The 21212-nt window shown below is 62.4% G+C and overlaps 1 protein-coding gene across 1 annotated transcript in view; it reads left to right on the top strand.

The window, feature by feature from the left end:
- Positions 1-6561: 6561 nt before the first annotated feature.
- PAXIP1 (PAX interacting protein 1) overlaps positions 6562-21212 on the top strand; it is a 30905-nt gene continuing 16254 nt past the window's right edge. Inside the window, exons 1-6 of the mRNA XM_054574794.1 lie at positions 6562-6757; positions 9417-9551; positions 13083-13126; positions 14389-14452; positions 16146-16259; positions 16900-17544. Coding sequence (XP_054430769.1) covers positions 6677-6757; positions 9417-9551; positions 13083-13126; positions 14389-14452; positions 16146-16259; positions 16900-17544 — 1083 coding nt within the window. The 5' untranslated portion in view covers positions 6562-6676. The remainder of the gene's footprint in view (positions 6758-9416; positions 9552-13082; positions 13127-14388; positions 14453-16145; positions 16260-16899; positions 17545-21212) is intronic.

Here is a 21212-nt window from a genome sequence, read left to right as displayed (position 1 = left end):
TGAACAAACATGCTCCGAGTCCTTGGTGTGTTAGTGCGGCAGGCACTTGACATCAAGAAGTCAACACAATTCATAACAATTTTATTTTCCCTGCCTTGAAGGCCTCAGAGGAAGCCGTAATTAATCCCAGAGCCGGCCTGTCACGAAGTGCTTCACTTGAAGTGGCTACGAGGCGGTTTTTCTCTCCTTGCTGCCGCTCCGGGAGTATCTGGCACCTCAGACCCAGCCACCGCTCCGCTGGGCCGCGGGGACCCAGTCCTGGAGCACGAGGACCTCTTGTCTAAGCCTCTGCTGTGTTTAGGGTCAATCCTACACGGCGCCAGCGTGTGTACCCATACGTTGGTTAGTGTTTTGAGGGCAGACATATCTTATTTTTCATTTTTTCAAGTCCTTGCTCGAGGACTTGTTTATTGATTTAAGAGGAAGGGAGGGGGAGGGAGGGAGGGAAACATCGATCGGTAGCCTCTCAAACGCCCCCAACCGGGGCCCGAGCCTGCAACCTGGGCACGCGCCCTGACCAGCGCTCGCACTTGTACCCTTTTGGTTTCCAGGACAACGCTCCGACCGACTGAGCCACACCGGCCAGGGTGTCGTATCTTGTTTTTGAGAAAACGTTTCTCAACGTCCCTATCAAGGCTGCACGGCTGCCTCGAGATCGGGCAGGGTCGCCGCGGGGGCAGCGCTCGAGTTAGGCCCGGAGATGCCACGCGGAGAAAGTGGCGACTGGCTCGGTGAGGGCAGGGGCGTGCACAGGTGCCTCCTGCGTCCGGGGCGCTGCGAGGAGGGAGGGCTGCGCAGGACGGCCGGCTCGGCCGGCTCCAGGCCGCCCGGGAGGCCGGGAAGTGAGCACCCTAGTCCACCCGTCCTCCCCCCCGGCCGCGCAGCCCCGCTTGGCCTCCCCGTCTTTCCGCCGCGTTCCGCCCCGCAGGCTCCGAGGGCGTCTGTTTACACAATCCTCGGGTCAGCGGCCTGGGACGGAGAGCAGGCGAGGACCGGCTGCAGGTCTGGGGGGGGACGCCCAGCGTGTCCACGACAGGCCCGCGGCCGGCACCTGGTGGCTTTTTAAGAATCCTGTCCACGGGGAGCCAGAACCCCCAGTTCGACAATTGTCTGTGCGTAGCTATGTGCGAGCCTGGTCTTTTGAGATGATCTTCAAGAAGGTTTTGTTACAGTGCATTCTCTAATCTTCATTTGCAGGGTTTCTGTTTTTGTTTTTTTAAAACCTGAAAATGAACCCTGGCGGGTGGGGCTCAATGGACTGAGTGCCCGCCTGTGAACCGAAAGGTCGCCGGCTCAGTTTCCGGTCAGGGCACAGGCCTGGGGTGTGGGCGAGGTCCACAGTGGGGGACGCGCGAGAGGCAAGCACACATGGATGTTTCTCTCTCCTGTCTCCTCTCTCTAAAAATTAGTAAATAAAATCTCTTAAACAATGACTGGAATTAGCAAGGGGCCCTCCATCCCCTGTCCTCTTCCTGGATACATAGAAAGACTACATTTCCCAGCCTCCCTTGCAGTGGAGGTTGGCATCCCCAGCCTAGGTTCCAGCCGATGGACTGGGAAGGACGCTGCTCTTTCTGGACTTGGCTGTAGGACCTCCGAGATGACGTGTCTGCTTGCCTCCCCCGGGTCTGTGGAGCTGGGCGCAATGGCTCTCCGGCTGAAGCCCCGAGCACCCCTTCGGGGAGAGCCGTCTGAGCAAGCCGCCAAGGTGTGTGCAAGAAGCTTTCGATGTTTCCTTTTTTTTTTTTAACCAACATTTAAAAAACTATTTTATTTATTTATTTTTAGAGAAAGGAAGGAGAGAGAAGGAGAGGGAGAGAAACATCAACACCTGGTTGCCTCTACTGGGGACCTGGCCCGCAGCCCAGGCCTGTGCCCTGACTGGGAATAGCTCTTTTGTTCGCAGGCTGGCGCTTAGTCGACTGGACCACAGCAGCCAGGGCACTTCCAACGTTCTAATGCAACGAAATGTGTCGTTTGTTCCAACGTCATCGGAAACCAGGTCTCCCAACTTCAGTGCCAGTGACACTCTGCACAGGGTCATTCTCTGTTGTGGGGTGTCCAGTGCCCCACAGGCTTAGCTGCTTCTTGGCCTCGACCCCTAGATGCCAGCAGTACCCTCTCCCCTCTAGTGAAGATTGCCAAGTCACCCTCGAGAGACAAACTGCCCTCAGTGGAGCACCACTGATACGCCTTCTTCCTGGCCGTGCGCTAGGCTGTGTGGAGCGAGAGGGACGGGCACGCGGCACTCAGGGCATGAACGGCGGAGCACCCAGCACGGGTGCTCGTTCACTGCAGCGCCGGAACGGTAAATTGGGAGCAACGAAGGTGCAAGAACACAGAATTAAGGTCTATTAAAGATGGAGTATTATGTATGTTACATGATGTAGGTCTGTGATTATTTGCTGACATGGGAGGACATTCTTGTTGTTGTTTTTTTGAAGATTTTATTTATTTACTTTTAGAGAGTGGAGAGGAAGAGAGGGAAACAGCCGTGTGTGGTTGCCTCTCGCGCGCCCCCTGCTGGGGACCCGGCAACCCAGGCCTGTGCCTGACTGGGAACGGAATGGGAGACCCTTCGGTTTGCAGGCCGGTCCGTAGTCCACTGAGCCCCACCAGCCAGGGCTTTTGTTTTGTTTTTTAAGCAGCCACAGAAGAATGTGTATGGTACACTGTTTTTAAAGGAAAAATGTATTTCCATAAGACAGTGTCTGAAAGGCTTTCGGGGGGTTGCTTCTGGGGCTAGGATTCGGGGCGATTTACTTTTTTTTGCTGGCTTTTGTTTCTCCGCCCTGGCGAGCCAGGCAACGACTGGTGGACACAGTGCCCCGTGGGGCAGCGGGCGGACTCTTTCCCATAAGCGACGCCCGCTGAGCTCGCAGGATCTCCTGGGGTAACGCCCTGGCCCGTTCCTGCCTCTAACGTAAGTCTCTTCCCTTTCACGCAAAGGTTCGATGTCGCAGTCTGTCAACACAAACCAAAGGTTCACCGAACGTTGGTGATGTCTAACTTCCAGGGGTGCGTGACCAGCTGAACAGGGTATGGGAACAAGACTGAGGCTGTTGTATACAGTGTAAGGAGATGTGTTTTGTATTTTTTTAATTAAAGATTTTATTTATTTTTAGAGAGAGGGGGAGGGAGGAAAAGGGAAACATCGACGTGTGGGTGCCTCTCATGCGCCCCCTGCTGGGGACCTGGCCCATAACCCAGGCATGTGCCCTATCTTGGAATTGAACCAGTGACCTTTCGCTTCCAAGTCTGGTGCTCGATCCACGGGGCCACACCAGCCAGGGCAAGGGATGTGTTTTTTAAAAAACTATTTGGAAATACCTAAAAAAACTGCTTCAAATTCCCACCAGTAGGTACAATTGGGGTTAAACATTCCCAGCTCTACTTTTGCTTTTTCTAATTTCACACTTTTTCCCCAAGCCTCGTATTACCTGATTTTGCAAAATAGGAAATAAGAAATATATTACCCCATTTATTAAAATAGCATTAAACAGGCTGTTTATCCTCTGAAGGTTGATTATGAGCAAAATGATCATGCTTTAAACTTAGTTGGGAGAAGTATACACAGGTTAACGCTGTGTCACATTTTTGCAGCATATCCACCAAAGTTGAAGAAATGCAAAGCTCCCACTTAATGAACTGATACTGTTATTACCCTAAAATGGGTCATCTTCCAAGTGCCACAAAAATCATCAATAAATACCTATTTATTCATGAATAATGTACAACAGTCCCCATGTGGTACTTTTTCCTATGAGTTTGTGAAGGAACAGTGTATAGAAATGGATCTTTGCTGACAATCATTTTTATGAGTTTTGGCGCTGATTTTTTAAAAACATTTTATTCATTTTTAGAGAGAGGGGAACGGGGGCGGGGGGGAGAAAGAGGGAGAAAAACATCCCTGTGTGGTTGCCTCTCGCGCGCCCCCTACTGGGGGCCTGGCCCGCCGCCCAGGCCTGCGCCCTGACTGGGAGTCAACCGGGGACCCCTTGGTTTGCAGGCCTGCGCTCAGTCCACTGAGCGGTGCCGATTTTTAAAAACTGAATTGCCATCTTTAAGCCTCCTGGTAAATGGGTCATTCTTCATGGTGTCCGTTTTGCAGACTTCCTCGGAACAGCTGCTCCCCCTGTGAAATTCGATTTCACCTGAGGGTGCTCACTCACCGGCTGCTGGTGGGGGGAGGCCCCCCGTGCCCCACGCCGCCCCTGCACAGGCCGGTGTGCGCGGTCCAGCTTCTGACTGTGGCCGACGGAGCCACCAGGAGTCACGGCGGCGTGAAATTGTCCCGCAGAAAGTTACAAGCTCCCTTTTAGCTTACAAAATAAGACAAGCATTTGAGACATGAGTTACGTCTTTAAAGTCGTATGCTATGTCCCTGTTTAACCACGGAAGAAACGAGCTAAGCAAGTTTCCTCACACGGGTCGGCCAAAGGGCATAACTTTCGTTCTGTATTTAGAGCTAATTTATTACACCGTCATTTTCTTACCACTGAATGTGAAACGCTATTGATGGTCAATACGGAATACAGTGTCCGGCACAAATAATGCCCTTTTTTAATTAAAAAATCTTTTATTACAAAATCGTGAGCATGTAATTCTGTAAAATACCACACTGAAACACGCCATGACATTTTAGGTGAAATGTTCACATTAAAACTATAAATTATTACACCCATTTTATTACCCTACCAACCACACTCAGGCAGGCCTTACTTCAGCCGGACCCTGTATGTTCTTGCACGTTCAAAGGAAGGATGGTCAATTCTTATTCCGATACATACGCAATGTTCTTATTACCTGTAAAGGAAATACGTTAGGTTTTGCATTAAGGTTGTTTCAGATTTCAGACTGTTCGGGAAGCAGCCTGGGCAGGTGTGGCTCAGTGCTCGGAGCGCCGCCCACACACCGAAAGGCTGCAGGTTCGATTCCTGGTCAGGGCATGTGCCTAGGTTGCGGGTTGGTTCCCTGGGTCTCAGCGTGAATGGGCGGCAACCAGGCAAACGCATCTCTCTCTCTCCCTCTCTCTCTAAAAGCAATGGAAAAAAATGTCTTCGGATGAACTTTAAAAAAAGACAAATGGAGCAGACAAAGAACAGAAGACATTAGAAGTGGTAAGACGTGAGGGCCATTGCTGTGCGCTGGCTTTCTGCCCACGCACGCACTCACTCCACTGTCCAGCCAGAAGGGTGGTGGCAGCCACGGCCACCAGCTCCAAGGGCCAGGGCGCGTCCTTGCACGGCGACCTCATCAGCTTTCGCCTTCGGAACTTCTCCGTGATCACGGCAGCCTGAAACGATAACGAATCCATGTCACAGGAGGGCGTCGCAGTGATTTTGAAAATAAATTTTTTTTAAAAGCACTTCACTGACAGTGACTTAAAGGCAGCTTTCTGCTTCGGCCGGTGGCGGCCACACTAGGTAAAGACCTGGGACGACACCTGGGGAAGAAGGTGCTGGGACCAACTCTCGGCCACCACGGGGCTGGGCAGCAGAGTCCCGGGACCGCACAGGGTCCGGGCGGGCTGTGTACAGGGGGCATGCGGCCCTGGTCCTCACGCCTTCGTGCCCCAGGCGCCCCGCAGGCCAGCGGGCAGCAGGCAAGGAGGGGGCCACAGGGCACGGAGCCCGGCAGCCCGCACCTCCCTCAGTGCGGACGGGATGACGTCGGAACGGAACCCGGCACGGCCCTCCGGACGAGGTGACATCGGAGCTGAGGCACGTCAACTGTGGGGGCGACGTCAGAGCGGGAACGTGTCACAGCCGTGTGGACGGGGTGACGTCGGAGCGGGAAAACGCCAACACTAGGAGGGGTGACGTCAGAGCGGGAGCATGTCACGGCACGCGGGGACGGGACGACGTTGGAGCAGAAACACGGCACAGCCGTACTAAAGGGTGACGTCAGAGCGAGACCACGTCACAGCCGTGTGGTGTCGTCAGGGGCTACGCTGGGGAGGCGGCTCGGGGTGGCGGAGAGACGCCCGCTGGCCGGGCCGCACAGCCGGGGCACCTGGCTCAGCCCATGGGGCCCGGACCCCGACTCGCCCCCGCGCCCCGCCCGCAACCGGGCCCAGGCCCTCCACGGCCGCAGGCTGAGACTTTACCTCGGGTCCGGTCGGGCAGCAGCCGGCAACGTCCCGCCCCTCTGCGCTCCAGACCTGCCGCCCGAGCCGCGCTCCGCCCCCGCCGCGCTCCGCCCGCCTGCGCCCCGCCCCCTTCCCGCGCGCAGGCGCCGCCGGAGCGGCCGCGCGTGCTGACGGGAGGGGCCTCGCGTTCCCTCTTTCCCGGGACCGGCCCACTCCGGCCGCACGTGGGGGGCGCGCCTTTCCCCGCGTCCCCGGCGGCCCCTCGCGAGGGAGCAGCGCCCACGGGATCCCTGTCCCCGGCGCGGGCTGCGTGGAGGCTGTGCCCCCCAGTCCGCGGGCCGCGGCGGAAGCGCTGGGCGGTGTCGGCTGTCCTCCCGTCCCTCGGCGCTCCCCCCGGCGGCGCGCGGATGGTGCGTCCCGCAGGGCGCGCGCGGCTCCCGCGCTTGGGCCGCTCGGCGCGGGCGGGGGCGCGGAGGGCGGGGGAGCGAGCACGAATCGCAGCACCGGGCCGGGGCCGCGCAGTTGGGGACCGGGCCCCGCGGGCCGGGGCGGGAGCCGCCGCGGAGCCTTCCGGCCGCCGCGACCATGGCGGACCAGGCGCCCCAAGTTCCCGAGGACATGTTCAGGGAGGTCAAGTACTACGTGGTGGGCGACATCGACCCGCAGGTACCGCGCCGCCCCCGTCGCCGCGTCCCCGGCCCGGCTCTGCTCCCGCCGCGGGCGCGCTCCCGGGCGCAGAAAGTCCGGTCTCCGCTGCCGGGTGCCTGCCGGCCTGGCTGTGCGGAGGCTGGGCCGCCTGGCGCGGAGCAGGCCGGGGCCGGGGAGACAGAAAGGACCTGGTCTTTGGGACACTCGGGAGGGGACCTGGGGGACGGTCTGTGGGACCCAGGGAGGGGACTCGTGTGGGTCCTGCGGGACCCTCGGGTATGCTCGGACCCGCGAGGAGGGGAGAGCACGTGGGTGGAGGTCAGCGCCGGAGTCCCTCTTGCCGGGTGTCCCCTGGAATCCTAACTCGGGCCTAGTGTCGCCACCCTCCGCCGGGGGGAGCCGGCGTCCTGTCCTGTCGCTTGGCTGTAGTGAGCCTCCCGCCCCTGACCCCGCGGCCTCCTTGGATTCGCACTTTCGTCTCCTTCCCGGGGCGGGGTTGGGACCAGGGCGCACCTCCCCGCAGCCCGCCCGCTCGCGCGTCTGGGCTCCCAGGCCCCCCGGAGCGGCGGGTTGCGCGCGCGCCCCTGGCGCTGGGAGCCGGCCCGGTGTGACAACCACCCAGCTGTCATCTGTGTGCACCTGAGAAGCGCTCCATTCGCGCGCCCCCCCCGCCTCCCCCCTCTCCCCGGCCCCCCCCCGCCCGCGAACTTGAACGCCTCGGTTTTCCTACTTGGGTGAATCGCGCAGTAAACGCGGAGAACACCCAAGTATCGCTCTGGTTCCCAACATTTAAAACTTTGCAGTGTGGACTCCTGCGACGGGGCGTTGTAGCTTTCCCTACGCTTTTTTCTAGGCAGTCCATTTGTGTAAAAGCCAGTGTCTCAGTCTCCTGCGGTGGGAGGGCGTCTTAGCTGAGTTACCTCCCCCGGTTACCCTGCTGACGCCCCCTTTCTCCAAGTTTATCTGTGCAGCTTTGTCGCCAGGGTGTCCCACCCGCCGGGAGGGAGGGTTGGAGCCGGCAGGGTAGAGTGCGGCGGGCGGTGTAGCGGCTGCATGTGGCTGGCGTGGAAGGGACGTGGAGGCCCAGCAGTCTTGGCCTGCTGGTGGCTTGTGCTGGGGCCCTTATTAACCAGCCGGACTCCCCAGCTGACCTCCCCCTGCCGCCCCTGCCCCGTGATCCTTCCACTGTACCTTTGGGGTGAAGAGACTTTCAGCTTTGAATTTAAACGTAAACAGCTACTAAACAGCATTAGGTTTTTCCAGTGCTGGTATCTCCCTTTCTCTCCACCATCCTTCAACGCCTCTCCTGCACCCCCCCGCCCCGCCCCACTTTACTTAAGGGCTGGGCTCTTCCAAGGGACTTGAACCCAGGGCTGCTTAAAGCCTGGCACAAGCTGCTGTTGAGCCATGTGCGCTCAAATGTAAATCACATCGAAGTGCTTAAAAATGTCCTTTACCAGCCACTTAGATCTGCAGCAGCTTCTTTTCTGAAAAGTTTAGAGCCAGGACACGTGATTCTTGGAATCCCGTCAGCGTGGACTCAAAGTTGACACGGCGAACGTCTCTTGCACATCAGACGTTGTGCTGGGTCCAGGTGTAACGGGAAGACGGATCCCATGGGTGGTGGTGGGCGGAGCGGGTCGCGCACCTGAGGACGTCGCGGAGGGTGCGAGGGGCTGGGGGTGCACGGGGGCACCGCTGAGATCTTCCGGGGGACGTGTCCTTCCGGGCGAGTCCTGAGATACGCAGCACTGAGCTGGGAGGGCGGGGGATGATTTCCTTCAGGTGCACACAGGGGAGGCCAGGAGGCGCCGGTGCGCGTGGGGTACACTGGACGGTGGGCGCGTCGGGAGTGTGGGCGCCTGTGAGGCAGCGGGCATGCCGGGTGGGCCGGCCGCCGGGCGGCCTCCGAGTCCGCAGGAGACTGGCCCCGGCCTCCTCCGGCCCCGGCAACAGTCCTTCAGGTCAGGTCGCTTGCCCGCCCCCTGACCTGGTTAGTGCAGCCGCTCTCCCCGTCGCCTCGCCCCTCCTGTCCCTGACACCCATGGAAAACGCTTATCCGCGCGACGCCCTCCTGTCTCCCCGAGACACCGTTCCGTTTCAGGGTGAGACCGCGGAGCACGGGGGGAGGGCGCCGGCGTGCGAGCCCCCGCGGCCGCCCTGCACAGCCGCCTGTGTCCTCGCCCAGCGCGCCCCTCCGGCTTCACGAGGGCTCTGCCTGCGCCTAGCGCGGCCTCGCCGTCCAGGGCTCTCGGGCCGGCAGTGCGTGCTGCGGAAGCGGTTCCAGCGCAGGCCTGTCGACAGAGGCCAGAGTCCGGGTCCTGTGGAGGCCCTCGGGGACCTGCTGTGTCCTCTCCGGACGCTCCCCCAGTCGGTGGCGGCCCCAGCGCCAACTCTGAGCCGGGCCTCCGCTCGCACAGGGCCACACGCCGCCCGTCTGTCCCTCTCTGTCCCCGGTGCTCAGAACCTGGCTGGCCTGCAGTGGGCTCTCCACTCACGTGGTCCTTAAACCAAGAGTGGCCGCTCTTTATCGTCCCCAAATGTCTCACTGACTGTGACTCGGAGCGAGAGGTGCGTGTGGAGGATGTGTTTACGTAGAGCTTTCGTTGTTCACGGTTATCTGCCTAAACCGAGGAGATGCACTGTGTTCCGTTTTAACTTGTGTGTTTCCTTAAAGGTCACCCAGCTCCTAAAAGCCGGGAAAGCCAAAGAAGTGTCCTACAACGCGCTGGCCTCGCACATCATCTCGGAAGACGGGGACAACCCGGAGGTCGGAGAGGCCCGGGAAGTCTTTGACTTGCCTGTCGTGAAGGTCGGTAGCAAACCTGGTTAAAGCTTGGCGTTTCACCACGTGTCCTGGGAGCAGCGCACTGAAGTTAGGGTGGAGCTTGTCGGCCTCGGCCGACACAGTGCTTTGGGGGGAGCAGTGGGGACTGGAGCCCCTCATGTCCCAGTGCTGTCCTCAGCAGCCTCAGGCCCCCTCACGCTGACGTGAGGAGGTGGGTGGGTCATCGGGAAGCCTCGGGCCTGGAAAGATCTCATAACACGGGGCGCGGTTTCAGCGTCCGGCAGGGCCTGTTGGCGGGCTCGCAGCTCCTGGGACGGGCCCCTCCCGCCCCTCCTGTGGCAGGCGGTCCGGACTTCCAGCTGGCTGGAGAGCGCTGTCCCCCAGGGCCCCGGTGACGTCTGCGACACCGTGCGCCTGGCGGCTGTGTGCACGGCCCCCGCCTTGGCCGTGGGCAGCTGGGTCTGGGAAGCGGGGCTGCAGGTGGCGGGAGGGTTGCTCGTGTTTTTCTTGGTGTTGGTTGTGGCCCGTAGTTAAATGGACCGATGTTGAATGTCTGTTTTTAAAATTTAATTTTGTAATTGTTCCTCTTCACCCTCTTTCTAATATCGTGTATCATACGTTTGTTTTAAAATAGTCCTGCCCCACCGCCACGCTTCCCCTTTTCTCCAAGCCATTAAACGCTTTGCCTGGAAAACAGCTGGCGTGAGAGTGGTTGCGGCTCACGGACAAGGGAGGGGCCTCGGGAGGGTCGGCCGCGCCGGCGGGGGGCCCCGCTGCTGGGGAGCCAGACTCCGCCGGCGCCCAGGCCCTGCGACTCCGTCTTGCAGGCTCAGAACCTGAGTTTTGAAAACCAACCAGAAAGAGCTGTCTCAGAAGGTTCCCAAGCCAGACGGACACAACAGGCTGCGTCCGGCGGTGCGGCTCTCGACCTGCGGCTGCGGGCAGCGGGGGCCCCCGCCGCCGGGGATGCTCGCTGGTTCCGCGGGGCCGGCGGCGTGCCGTCCGCCCAGAGCCCGCGCCGCCGCTCGGCGGCAGGGCCCCCGACGCCGCCCTGGGCTGGGCGCGTCGCCTCCGGAGGCTCCGAGCGTGTCCCCGGGTGGCTCTGGGAGAGCCGTGGCCGCGGGCCCGCACCCCGTCCGCACCGTCGCTGTCAGACCGCAGTCCGGCCGCCGTGCCTCAGGGCGCTGCACGTGTGTGCGTGGCGGCCGGGGCCCTGCTGTCCCGTGGCCTGCAGCGTGTGTGCACATGTCTGTGTAAGGAAATTGCCCCGGCTGGAGCCTCAAGGAAGACGAAGTGGGCAAGGAAGCGCCGAGCGTGCCTTCCGCACGGAGGTGCTGGGCACAGCGACGCCAAGGCTGCAGGAAGCCGGTCGCCGCCTGCGAGGTCCACGGACGGCGCCCACCGCGGACACAGCGCAGGCCTCGCCGCTCCCCCGTGGAGTCGCCGGCGTGGGGCACGTCCACGTGGCCGCCGGTGCAGGCTCAGGTTCCGGGCCAAACAAAGCGGCCTTCTCCGTTTCACGTACGAGTTGCATTTCTGGACACGTCAGGCTCATGTTAAGGCCGCACGGAAGACCTGGTCCCGCACTCGACAGCCGTCACCGCCCTGCCGGCCCGGGCCCCACCCAGAGGCGCCCGCCTGCTGTGGGGCTGCACAGGGACCGCAGCACACGTTCTGGCCTGCGGCTCACGGACAGCGGCGCCGCGCGCCCCAGGACGCCCGTGTGTGATGCGGGGTACCCTGTGGGGGCCTCTCCCCGGGGGCTGAGCTCAGCAGGCTTCCCTGCACTCTGAGGGGGGCTCACTCTGAAAAGGGCGGGGTTTTTTTTTTAAAGATTTTTATTCTTAGAGAGAGGAAGGGAGGGAGAAAGAGGAGAGAGACATCCGTGTGTGGTTGTCTCTCACGTCCCCTACTGGGGACCTGGCCTGCAACCCAGGCCTGTGCCCTGAGTGGGAATCAAACTGGCGACCCTTTGGTTCGCAGGATGGCGCTCAGTCCACCGAGCCCCACCAGCCAGGGCACAAGTGCATTTTTAAAAAAGGTATTATGCATCGGGACAGTCGGCTTCTCTTTCATGTATTTGAATTTCATAAATGCTTACGTATTTGTTTCTTAGGCACTGAGACTTTAAAGTCGTTCTTTAGCAGGAGCGTTTCCCTCGGCGGCCCAGGGGCACCGTGGGAGCGGGAGCCACGCTGACTCGCAGCCGGTTTATTAAATCCCGTCCCTTGCATTTGGGGCGAACAGCCCCCGGCCGCTCGGCTTCTCCTTCCGCATTTCTGCTTTCTTGGTCGTGGGCCCTCCTGCCTCCTGACTGTGCTGACGGAGGCCTCAGTGGCCTTGGTGAGTCCGCCCGGGCGGACTCAGAGGCGGCCGGCCGGGCAGAGCCGTGGGGGCAGCTTTGGGGGCGTCGCTCAGGGGGAGCCTGCGGGGCCCTCCCAGAGCACGGCCTCCCCTGGGCCCTTCCTGCGGCCGAGGGCCCTCCCTTCGCAGCCGCCCCTCTCCCGCGTCCGCCATCGCCCCCAGCCCTGCCGCACGGGTCGCCGGCCCCGAGACTCCGCGGGGGCCCCCTCGGGGATCCCTGCAGACACTGGCCTCCGCGAAGCAGCCGGGTGCTCAAGGACGCAACCCGGGAGCTCCTGGCTCTGGGTGCCGCCGCCGCCGAGACCTGCGCGGCCCCCGTGGTGCGGGCAGGAGGGTCGGGGCTTTGCATCGCCCGGGACCGGCCGGATGCGACAGCGGGGAGCCGCCGGGCCAGGCGCCTTCTCTCGGCGCGCCCTCCGTCCGCAGCAGCTCCACGCTGAGTCCGGTTGTCAAGTCCTCCCGAAACGGCCGGCCGCGCCGCGGTCGGTGGCCCCTAGGGCGGGGACGAAGGTGCCTCGATTCCTGAGGCACTTTGAAGGCGGTGACGGAGCTGGGGTGACAGCCGTCGGCCGGATCTCCAGCCGCGGGAGCACAGGGACACCTATCTGTCCCTGGCGCGCCAGCCCGGCCCCATCTGTGCCACATGGGGCCGCAGACCCTGTTGGCGCGGGTGGACGTGGGAGCGAGCTGGTCTCAGCGGGCTGAGGGCGGCGTCGCTGCGCCTTAGCTTTCAGTGCAGCGATCTGTGTAATTTTCACAATTATGTGTGGAAATACAGATGACCCCACGAGGCAGTTAGCCCTTAGCCGAGGGTTTGATAAGCAACCTGAGTTTCGGAATCCAGAGGAAGTTACCCTTCATGATTTATGGCCTTGGAACCCCCTTGGCTTCGCTGGTGACAGCGCACGAGTCCGGCCCGATCTGGTTTGGGGCCAGGAAGACCTGGGGTGGGGGGTCGGGACGCGTCGGACGCAGGGGCAGGGCGGCCATCAGACCCCCGTCCCTCGGTCAGGAGGACGGCATTCCACGGCCTGCAGGCCGACGCAGGGACGTGTGCGCAAGCCTGGAGTGGAATTTTCACGTGTGACTTGGGCTTTGGCCTGGGACTTGGGCGGGTGGTGGCCGGCCGCTGCCGAGCCTCGGGGTCCGGGAGCGGCGCCCTCTGACCCCAGCCCCCGCCTTCTCTTGCAGCCGTCCTGGGTGACCCTGTCCGTGCAGTGCGGAGCGCTCCTGCCGTATCCTTTTCGGGGGACGGGGCGGGCAGGGGAGCTGAAGGCGGGCGCGGCGGTTGCCGGGTGAGGAGCGGTCCCGGGGGGCAGGAGGGCCGTGTGTCCTCGCCGCCCTCCTGTCTTCCTTCCTGGTCGGAGGATACATGCGGCCCGGGCCCTGGCCCGCGGGAAAGGGGAGCGGCCGAGGGGACGCAGCTCCCGGCCGGGTCCCCGAGTCCCAGCCCCGGGACACGGCTGTGCGGCCTCGGGTGCTGCGGCCTCGGAGCTCAGTGTCCCCAGGTGAGCCTGCCCACCTGCATGGTGCCTGGTTACACGGCGTGTTTTTAAAGTTGCGAGTCGCTGAACAGAGCGGTGAGTTATTTGAAGGGCGGATGGGGGATTTTTTAAAATTTATTTTTGTCTCTCAAGGACACATTTACTGATTTTGAGAGAGAGAAACATTGATGTGAGGGAGAAACATCAGTCACTTGCCTCCCTTACACACCCCGGCTGGGAATCGAACCCACAGCCTTTTTTTTGGTGCCGGGGCGGTGCTCCTCCCAGCGGAGCCACCAGCCAGGGCGGGTCACTCTTTCTCGTCACGTCGCTGGAGGTTTGCTGGCCGGGTCCACGCCGAGCGCCTGCGGAGGCCCCTGCAGGCCCCCGCCCTGTCGTCCAGGACCCCGGCTTCGCCCCGAGAGCGGAGGCTTCCTTCACTGGAGAGCCGCCGCGAGCAGAACTGGATTTGGAAGCCGCTTTGAAGGGTGCTGGAGGCCACGGCAGGTGTGATGCTAAAATGTCAGCCCCGGGCAGGAGGTGCTGTCCTTCCCCGTCTGCGCTGCCGCTGGGCCGCGTGGGTCTCACGGACGCGTTTATCCCGTACTGAATCGATGCGGCTGTGGGCACCTTGCTCCCTGAAGCATGTACAGGGACGCTGCGCACACAGCGAGCAGCTCTGTAAGCAGTTCCAGGATGGCAGGCGGAGCTCGCGCGGGTCCGGCTCGGAAAGCGTAGGCGTCCCGTCCACGGTGGGGGGAGAGAGAGGACGTGGTTGCGCTCGGGGCGCGGGTGTGCTCCGTCCTCTGCGCAGCAGCTGGCCCGGCTGGGTGTCCGTGCGCGGGGGCGCCGCGCCGCCTGGCTTCGGGAGCGCGCCGCGCGGGGACCCTGGCCCTGCCGCTGCCGGGGCCTCCAGTCCCATTGTCCTGCCCTCGGTCCCCACGGTCTGTCTCTCCCCGGCTGGGGTGGGGGGGCCCATCCTGCCGCATTGGAGTCTTAACGTGGCGCCTCAGCGTGAACGGCTTTTCTCCGGAGGCCGGCCAGGTCTTCTTCGGGATCACCGCCTGCCTGTCTCAGGTAAGCGCCCCCGCCCCCCGCCCCCGTGTGACTGCGTGTGGCCGGTGCAGGGCAGGCTGGGGAGCCTGCCGCAGCGACGCTGTTGGCTACGCGGCCTGTTCAGGGCGACCGTGACGCACAGCATTACTTACGTGTGCACGCGTGGTTTTGACAGGTGAAGGGGGTCTTTCTAATGTAAAGAATCGCCAAGGCCTAAAACTTGGAAACGAAAGTAGAGTAAATGTGAAGTTAGAAGGTGGCAGGGAAGGTTCCGTCTGACGTGAAGACAGAATTGCCTTGGGTAGTAAAGGGTTGCGTGGGTCCGCGAGGGGGGTTGCGCCCCCCGTCGGTGCGCCAGGGAACGGACTGGCACCTTCCTGCGAAGGGGGCTCGCGCCCCGTGACCGGAACGTTTCCTGTGCCGCGTCGTCAGAGACGTGAGCAGGTTGCGCCCAGCGACCGTTCAGGCCGGGGGCGGCCCCGTGGGCCCCCCGCCCCCGCGACGCGAGCCCGTCCCAGTGTCCCAGCGCTCGCGGTCCTCGCGGTCGGACGTGACCGGGGGACAGGTCCGGCCACGGGCGCCCAGAGGTGTCCGCAGTGTGGCTTCTAAGAGGGCACAGCTGGACGCGACCGCGGGTCGGAGCGGGCGCCCGGTGCACCGGCGCAGCCCCCGCTGTGCGTCAGGCCCAGGCACGGTCGCGAGCGCGTGCGAGGGCGCGGGGGCAAGGGCAGCAGGACGCAACACGGGCACGCACGGCGCCCGCCAAGGAGAACGCGTGGCGGCCGCCGAGGAGAACGCGTGGCGGCCGCCGAGAGGCGGAGGCAGGGGCTCCAGCTCTGGGGGTCTGGGGGGGCACCAGGCTTCGTTCCGGAGGGGACGGCGTTTAGAGAGGCGGCTTTCAAAAAAGAGAAAAGGAAAGCGTTTTTTCCCAGTTACAAAATTTGAAAAATACAGGAAAGTGTAGAAAACGGGAGTGAAGGTGTCCCTGTCGGGCTGTCACCGCCAGGCCGTCGGTGGCAGTGTTTTGGGGGCGAGCAGCCCTCATCGCCGCCCGTGCCCGCGCAGAGGCGCCGAGGGAGCCGCGGGGCCTGGGACGCCCTGTCGGCCCCGCGCCTGCGGGGGCGCCGGGCAGACGGGCGGGGTCGCGGGGAAGCCCGTCTCTCCGGGCGGCATCGTCTGGGCTTGCTGCCCCGGCGCTTGTCTGGCTTCTCTTTTCGCGCTAAGTAAGGTCGACGTTGTCCCCTGAGCTTACAAACCACTATGTTTTTATCTTTTTACTTGGCCCATTTCATAATTAGTGTCCATTTGTCACCCGTTAGTGATCAAGGACTTTCCTACACGTGATGTCGATGGTGCTCGTGTATTAAACACTTAAACAATACGGTTGGGAGGTGGAGTGTGTGTGAGGTTTTCTGATTTTCTCTCCCATGTTTTTGTTGTAGAATGACTGTTCCGTCCTCGGAGCGGGGAGGCGGTATTTTTAAGTCATTCATTTAGCGGCAAGGCAAAAAGAAGTGATAGAACTATGATGGGAATAAAGCTCTTTATCATCGTAAGCGAACAGCTAAGAACCTGTTTTTCCCACGAGTTCACTCACAGGTTGACTCCATGTGATAAGGGAGGGGAGCAGACAGCGCGGAAGCGTTCTCTGTCACAGCGTGTTCTCACACGGAGCTGTCGTGTGTGACGCGGGCCTGCTTTCTGGGTTTGTCAGGTGTCCCCGGAAGACAGAAGCGCCCTGTGGGCTCTGCTGACCTTCTACGGCGGCGCCTGCCAGCTGAGCCTCAACAGGAAGTGCACGCACCTCGTGGTCCCGGAGCCGAAGGGGGTAAGCGCCCGGGCCCGCCCTGTCCTGCAGCGTCCTGGGGGTGGCCGGGGTCCTGTCTTCAGGAGCCCCTTCGGTGTTAGGCCCTGGGCTCCGTCCGTCAACGCTGGTCCTGTCGGGCGCCTCGTTTGTGCCGAGCTGTGTGTTGCCAAGGCCGCAAGGTGATCAGGAACTTTATTTGGAGCCGGCGGTGACGTCCACATGCAGAGAATTTGGGTTTCGTTCAGGGCGAAAATAGGACAGTGTTTGGACTCTCTGGAGTTTCCTTTCGAATCCAGTAAAATTTAAGTTCATTTTCATTTGTGAAAATATGTATTGTGAGTCCTCTTCACAGTTTTTAAAAAGGCCGTGTCCTGCATGGAACTACAAACTGCGTTTAGTGGCTTCTCCGTAGCGTTCCCTCTCAGCCCCCCGGGATACGCAGAACCACACTCCTCTCGATCAGCACAGGGCCCTTCTCCTACACCCTGTGGGGCCCCAGGGTGTGCGTCCCCAGGGGGCCCCAGGTCAGCAGCGTCGCGCCCCCACGCCCCGCCCCGGCAGGCGTGAGAACGGCGGGCCGCCCCGCGCCTGCGTGAGGAGAGCCCCGGTGGGCAGCGGCCCGGCCCCGGGGGCTGACGTGCGGGCCTGCGCTCTGTCCTAGGAGAAGTACGAGTGTGCGCTGCGCCGAGCCGGCATCAGGATCGTCACCCCCGACTGGGTCCTGGACTGCGTGTCCGAGAAAACCAGGAAGGACGAGGCGTTCTACCACCCCCGCCTCATCATTTATGAAGAGGAGGAGGAGGAGGAGGAGGAGGAAGAGGACGAAGAGGGGGAGATCGAGGGACGCGACTCCCCAAACGAGGGCAGCACGGACGACAAGTCGAGCCCTGCCAGCTCTCGGGACGGGTCCCCGTCGGGGGACCCGCAGTTCTCGCCCAAGGCGAGTGCCGAGAAGCCGAAGGGGGAGCTGATGTTTGACGACTCCTCGGACTCGTCCCCCGAGAAGCAGGAGAGGAACCTGAACTGGACGCCCGCCGAAGTCCCGCAGGTGCCGGCGGCGGCCAAGCGCAGGCTGCCCACGGGCAAGGAGCCGGGCCTCATCAACCTGTGCGCCACCGTGCCGCCCGTCCCCGGGGGCCTCCTGCCTCCGGACGGCCGCGGGGGCCTCGTGGCCGCGGGGCCGAGTCTGCAGGGCTCCGAGAGGCCCGACGTGGCCGTGGCCTGGAGCCCCGCCGTGCGGACCCTGCGGAACATCACCAACAGCGCGGACGTGCAGCAGATGGGCCGGCCGTCCAACGTGGCGCACGTGAGTGGTGTTTGCGTCTCCTCCGCCGCCCGCCTCCGCGACAGCTGGCGGGCAGCGCTCTCCCGGGCAGCCTCAGACGGGCCGCGTCGGGCCGCGCAGCCCTGCGCCCTCCTGACCCCACGCCCGCGCCCCCCGCGCCACAGCCTGAGCCGCTCCGTCCCCGCGCTTGGCCCCCACGCCCAGCCCGCGGCGCTCGGCAGCTGCCGGCCTGTTCTCTGTCTGTGGGCCTGTTTCTGTTCTGTGTGTTCATTTTGTTTCCACGTATAGGTTAAATCACAGGGTGTTTGTTTTTTTCTGTCTGGCTTATCGTCATTCCTTAAAAACAAAGGTGTAAACGTGGGGTTTTGGAACCGGACCCCACAGTCGGCTGCCGGGCCCTGCCCTTCTCTGCGTCCTGCTTCTGCAGAAGAGTTAACACCCTCGCCCGCTTGCTGTGTGAGAACGCGAGTCTCCTCTGTGTGTGTGTGTGTGTGTGTGTGTGTGTATTTCAGCGCCCTAAATTTTGTCATGAAGGGGGGAGGGCCTGCGTGGAGGGGGCGGCACAGCCCCGGGGACAGGGGAGGTGGCCGGCTCGCCTGGGGAGGGCTGCAGCCTTTGGCCCCCCACCCCGCCCCCTTGCTCATGACGACCCTCACGTAGATGAGTAAGGCCATAAGCTCATCTGTTCCTTGGGGCCGCCTTGGTTGCATTTATGGTTTTGTGACGGGAGCTTCTTGACAGAGTGGCCTAAAAGCTCTCGTGGATGTTTTTCAATTTTTTAAAAAGGTTTTTAAAATTTATTTTCAGAGAGGGGAAGGAAGGGGGAAACAGGGAGCGAAACATCCATGTGCAGTTGCCTCTCATGCGCCCCCTGCTGGGGACCTGGCCCACAGCCCAGGCAGGTGCCGACTGGGAGTCGAACCCGCGACCCTTCGGTGCCCAGGCTGGCGCTCCGCGCACGGAGCCGTGCCCGCGGCAGTGACGGGGCCACTTCGGGCTGGGCGTGAGGGAAGGCCTTGGGGAGGCGCCTTGGGTCAGGGTTGACGACTGGCGGCCTGGGAAACCTGAGGGGAGACTGAGGGGCCGGGGAGCGACCGTGTTGTAAGGGAAGCCACCGAGGCCCAGGGAGCGAGTGGCTGAGGGGACCAGGAGCAGGCCCGTGGTCCGAGGGCGTCCGCGCTCGAGGGGGTGGGCGGACACAGAGCGCCCGTTCTGTGCCCGGGGCCCTGGACACCCGCGCAGGGAGGGAGCCGGCGAGAGCCGCGGAGCGGAGTTCCGGCACTGCCGTGCCTTCTGGGAGCAGAGCGCGGCCCGGGGCCGGGTGGCGGCCAGTGCAGAGAGGCGCCCGCGAGCCCCCTGGACTTGGGCGCCCGTGCCGGGGCGTGTCTCAGGGCGGGGAGCCGCGCGAGGGCCCTGCCCTGCCCGGGCGCTCAGGGGGCGTCCTCCTCTCCCTCCCTCCCCGCAGTGGGTGGGTTCCGAGCCGAAGGCATCCCGCGTAGGGTAGAGCGGAGTGTGTTTTTCAAACCCAGCGATTCTTGGTTTGAGTCCGAAGTTTCCTAAATTCCTGTTTGGATATGGAGGTAGAGTGATGTCCTTGGAAATGAAGGGACTCCACCAGGGAGCGTGGGCACATCTCCGCCCGTGGGGGGGACTCCGCGGAGGCGCCTGCCCGGAGGGGAGCCCGGGGGGCTCGGCCGGTGCGCGCGGTTGGGTCTGATCCCAGGGAGAGCTGCTCTGAGCATTCTCAGCGGTGTATAAACATGAGGATGTTTTGCTGCTGACATTTTAGAAATACAAGACAGATTCAGTGTGAAATTGGATCAGGGAGTTGGGGAAACAGCTAACCATCAAAATCCTGTTTAAATTGAAAATTTTCAGTGGTTGGGAGCTATGTGGCGTGTATCACAACGCTTTCTATACTGCAGCAGCCACTATTAAGCAATTTAAATAAAGATTGGCAGTTATGATGGAAAAATTCCTACCTGACAGTCATTAAAATTGTTGTTTTCGGCGTGACAGATTATGATATCAAGCCGTGAGGAGTCTTGCTCTTTTCTTCGATTCCTCGGCGCTGACAGGTCTCCGCCAGGCGTGGGCGGAGGGCTGGGAGCCCCATGAGGACGGGGGCGCTCTTGGCGCAGCCCCCCGCCGCCCGCCAGGCCCGCGGCGCCCCGGGCAGGTCCTGTCCTGACGGCCGTCTGCTCTCATGGTGGCCTCCGCGGCGCGTCCGACCTCGACTCCCCAGGGCGGCTCCCCGGGGCGGCGGAGCTGAGGGGGGCGGCCTCTGGCGCCCCCGACAGAAGCCCCGCCGGGGAAGGCGCCCGTGGTCTGTGGCTGGCGTGCAGGGGGCGGCCGCTCGCCCGACTCCGTTGTGCCGACAGCGTTGCTTCCTCGCTGCTCATCGCTTACCCGGCGCGGGTTGCTACTTCTGAGGGTGGAAGTGTACTTACAAAATGGGAATCACCAACCGGCTGCAGAGGCTCTAAAGTGGTAAACTGCCCGCAGGGGGCGGCCAGGACAGAGGCACGGGGGTCCCCTTCCTGCCGCTGGGGCGGGGCAGGTGCCAGGGCTGAAGTCCCCTGCCCTGGCCGGTGCCGCGGGGCCTTTCAGCATCGAGAAGGAAGGGCCAGCTACCCTGCTGTCGCCGCGTTTGCCTCGCGGTTCTGGAAGCACCAAGAGGCTCTCCTGAGGGAGGCGACCGGTCTGTAAGGTCACCGCAGACAGGGCTCCACCTCCACCCCGTCCCCCGGACCCGGAGTCCGACTTCAGTTTTAAACTCAGTGGTTCTGTCATTAAATCCAGAGCAACTGCCCTTGCAAATTAATAACCTTGATGTTTTGGAGTCTGTTTAGTGGAAGGTAGATGTTAAAAACATACTTGGCGTTTTTGTGTAGCCCTGGTTTATGTTAAAATTGAATTTCTGGAGTTTTATTCCAAAGCCAAGTGCGCGTTCAGTGTGGCTGAGTTGCGCGGATAGTTTCCGTGAACTCTCGTTTGCTCCTGGTGCCCGTTGCCCGTAAGAACTTGGCTTCCGATTTTTGTCATTGGGCGTGTTGGGACCGTCCACTGTGTGACACGTGTCCCTCGCTGTATTCAGCACTGCAGGACGACGGAGGCGACCGCCCTCGGAAGCTCCGCGGGCTCCCCCTCGCCCCCCGCAAGGCGGCGGGGCCCGGGGGCGGCGGCCTGGCTGGGGGCTCTTCTCTCGTCTGAAGTGCTGGTCCCTCCGGGAGCGGCCAGGCGTCGGGAGGGCGGCTGAGGGCTCTCCCGTCGGGGAACACTTACCATCTAACAAGCTGTCGGTGCCTCTGCCCTCCCTCGGCGACGGCTCTGTCCCTCCCGGGGCAGGCTCCCCGCTCCCCTCTCACGTGGGTGAGGGGTCTTCATGTTTGACTCCCGGGGACCCCTTTGCCACAGCTGTGGGGGAGGGGCGTGGCTTTGGGTGCCTTCACTGCCTGTCGCTCCCTAGCATCACATAGCCGGGGATGGCCTGGGGGCGGGAGGGTGACCGGCTGTGTGCGGTGACACCGGGCCAGGCCGCGGGGGGGGGGGGGGGGGGGGGGACGTGGGACAGGCCGCCTGGGGGCGTGTGGCCGCCAGCGCGCGTGCTGCAGCTGGTCCCACTCCACTGAGCTCGGGTCCTTCTCCTGGTCTCAAAACAAGGCTTCACTCTCTTGTTGAAGTTGGTG

The sequence above is a fragment of the Pteronotus mesoamericanus genome, unplaced genomic scaffold (genome assembly GCF_021234165.1).
Source record: "Pteronotus mesoamericanus isolate MK-2021 breed Mesoamerican mustached bat unplaced genomic scaffold, CSHL_Meso_final contig_265, whole genome shotgun sequence".
NCBI lineage: Eukaryota > Metazoa > Chordata > Mammalia > Chiroptera > Mormoopidae > Pteronotus > Pteronotus mesoamericanus.
The sequence above is the reverse complement of the archived record's forward strand: the minus strand, read 5'-3'. Positions and strand labels throughout refer to the sequence as shown.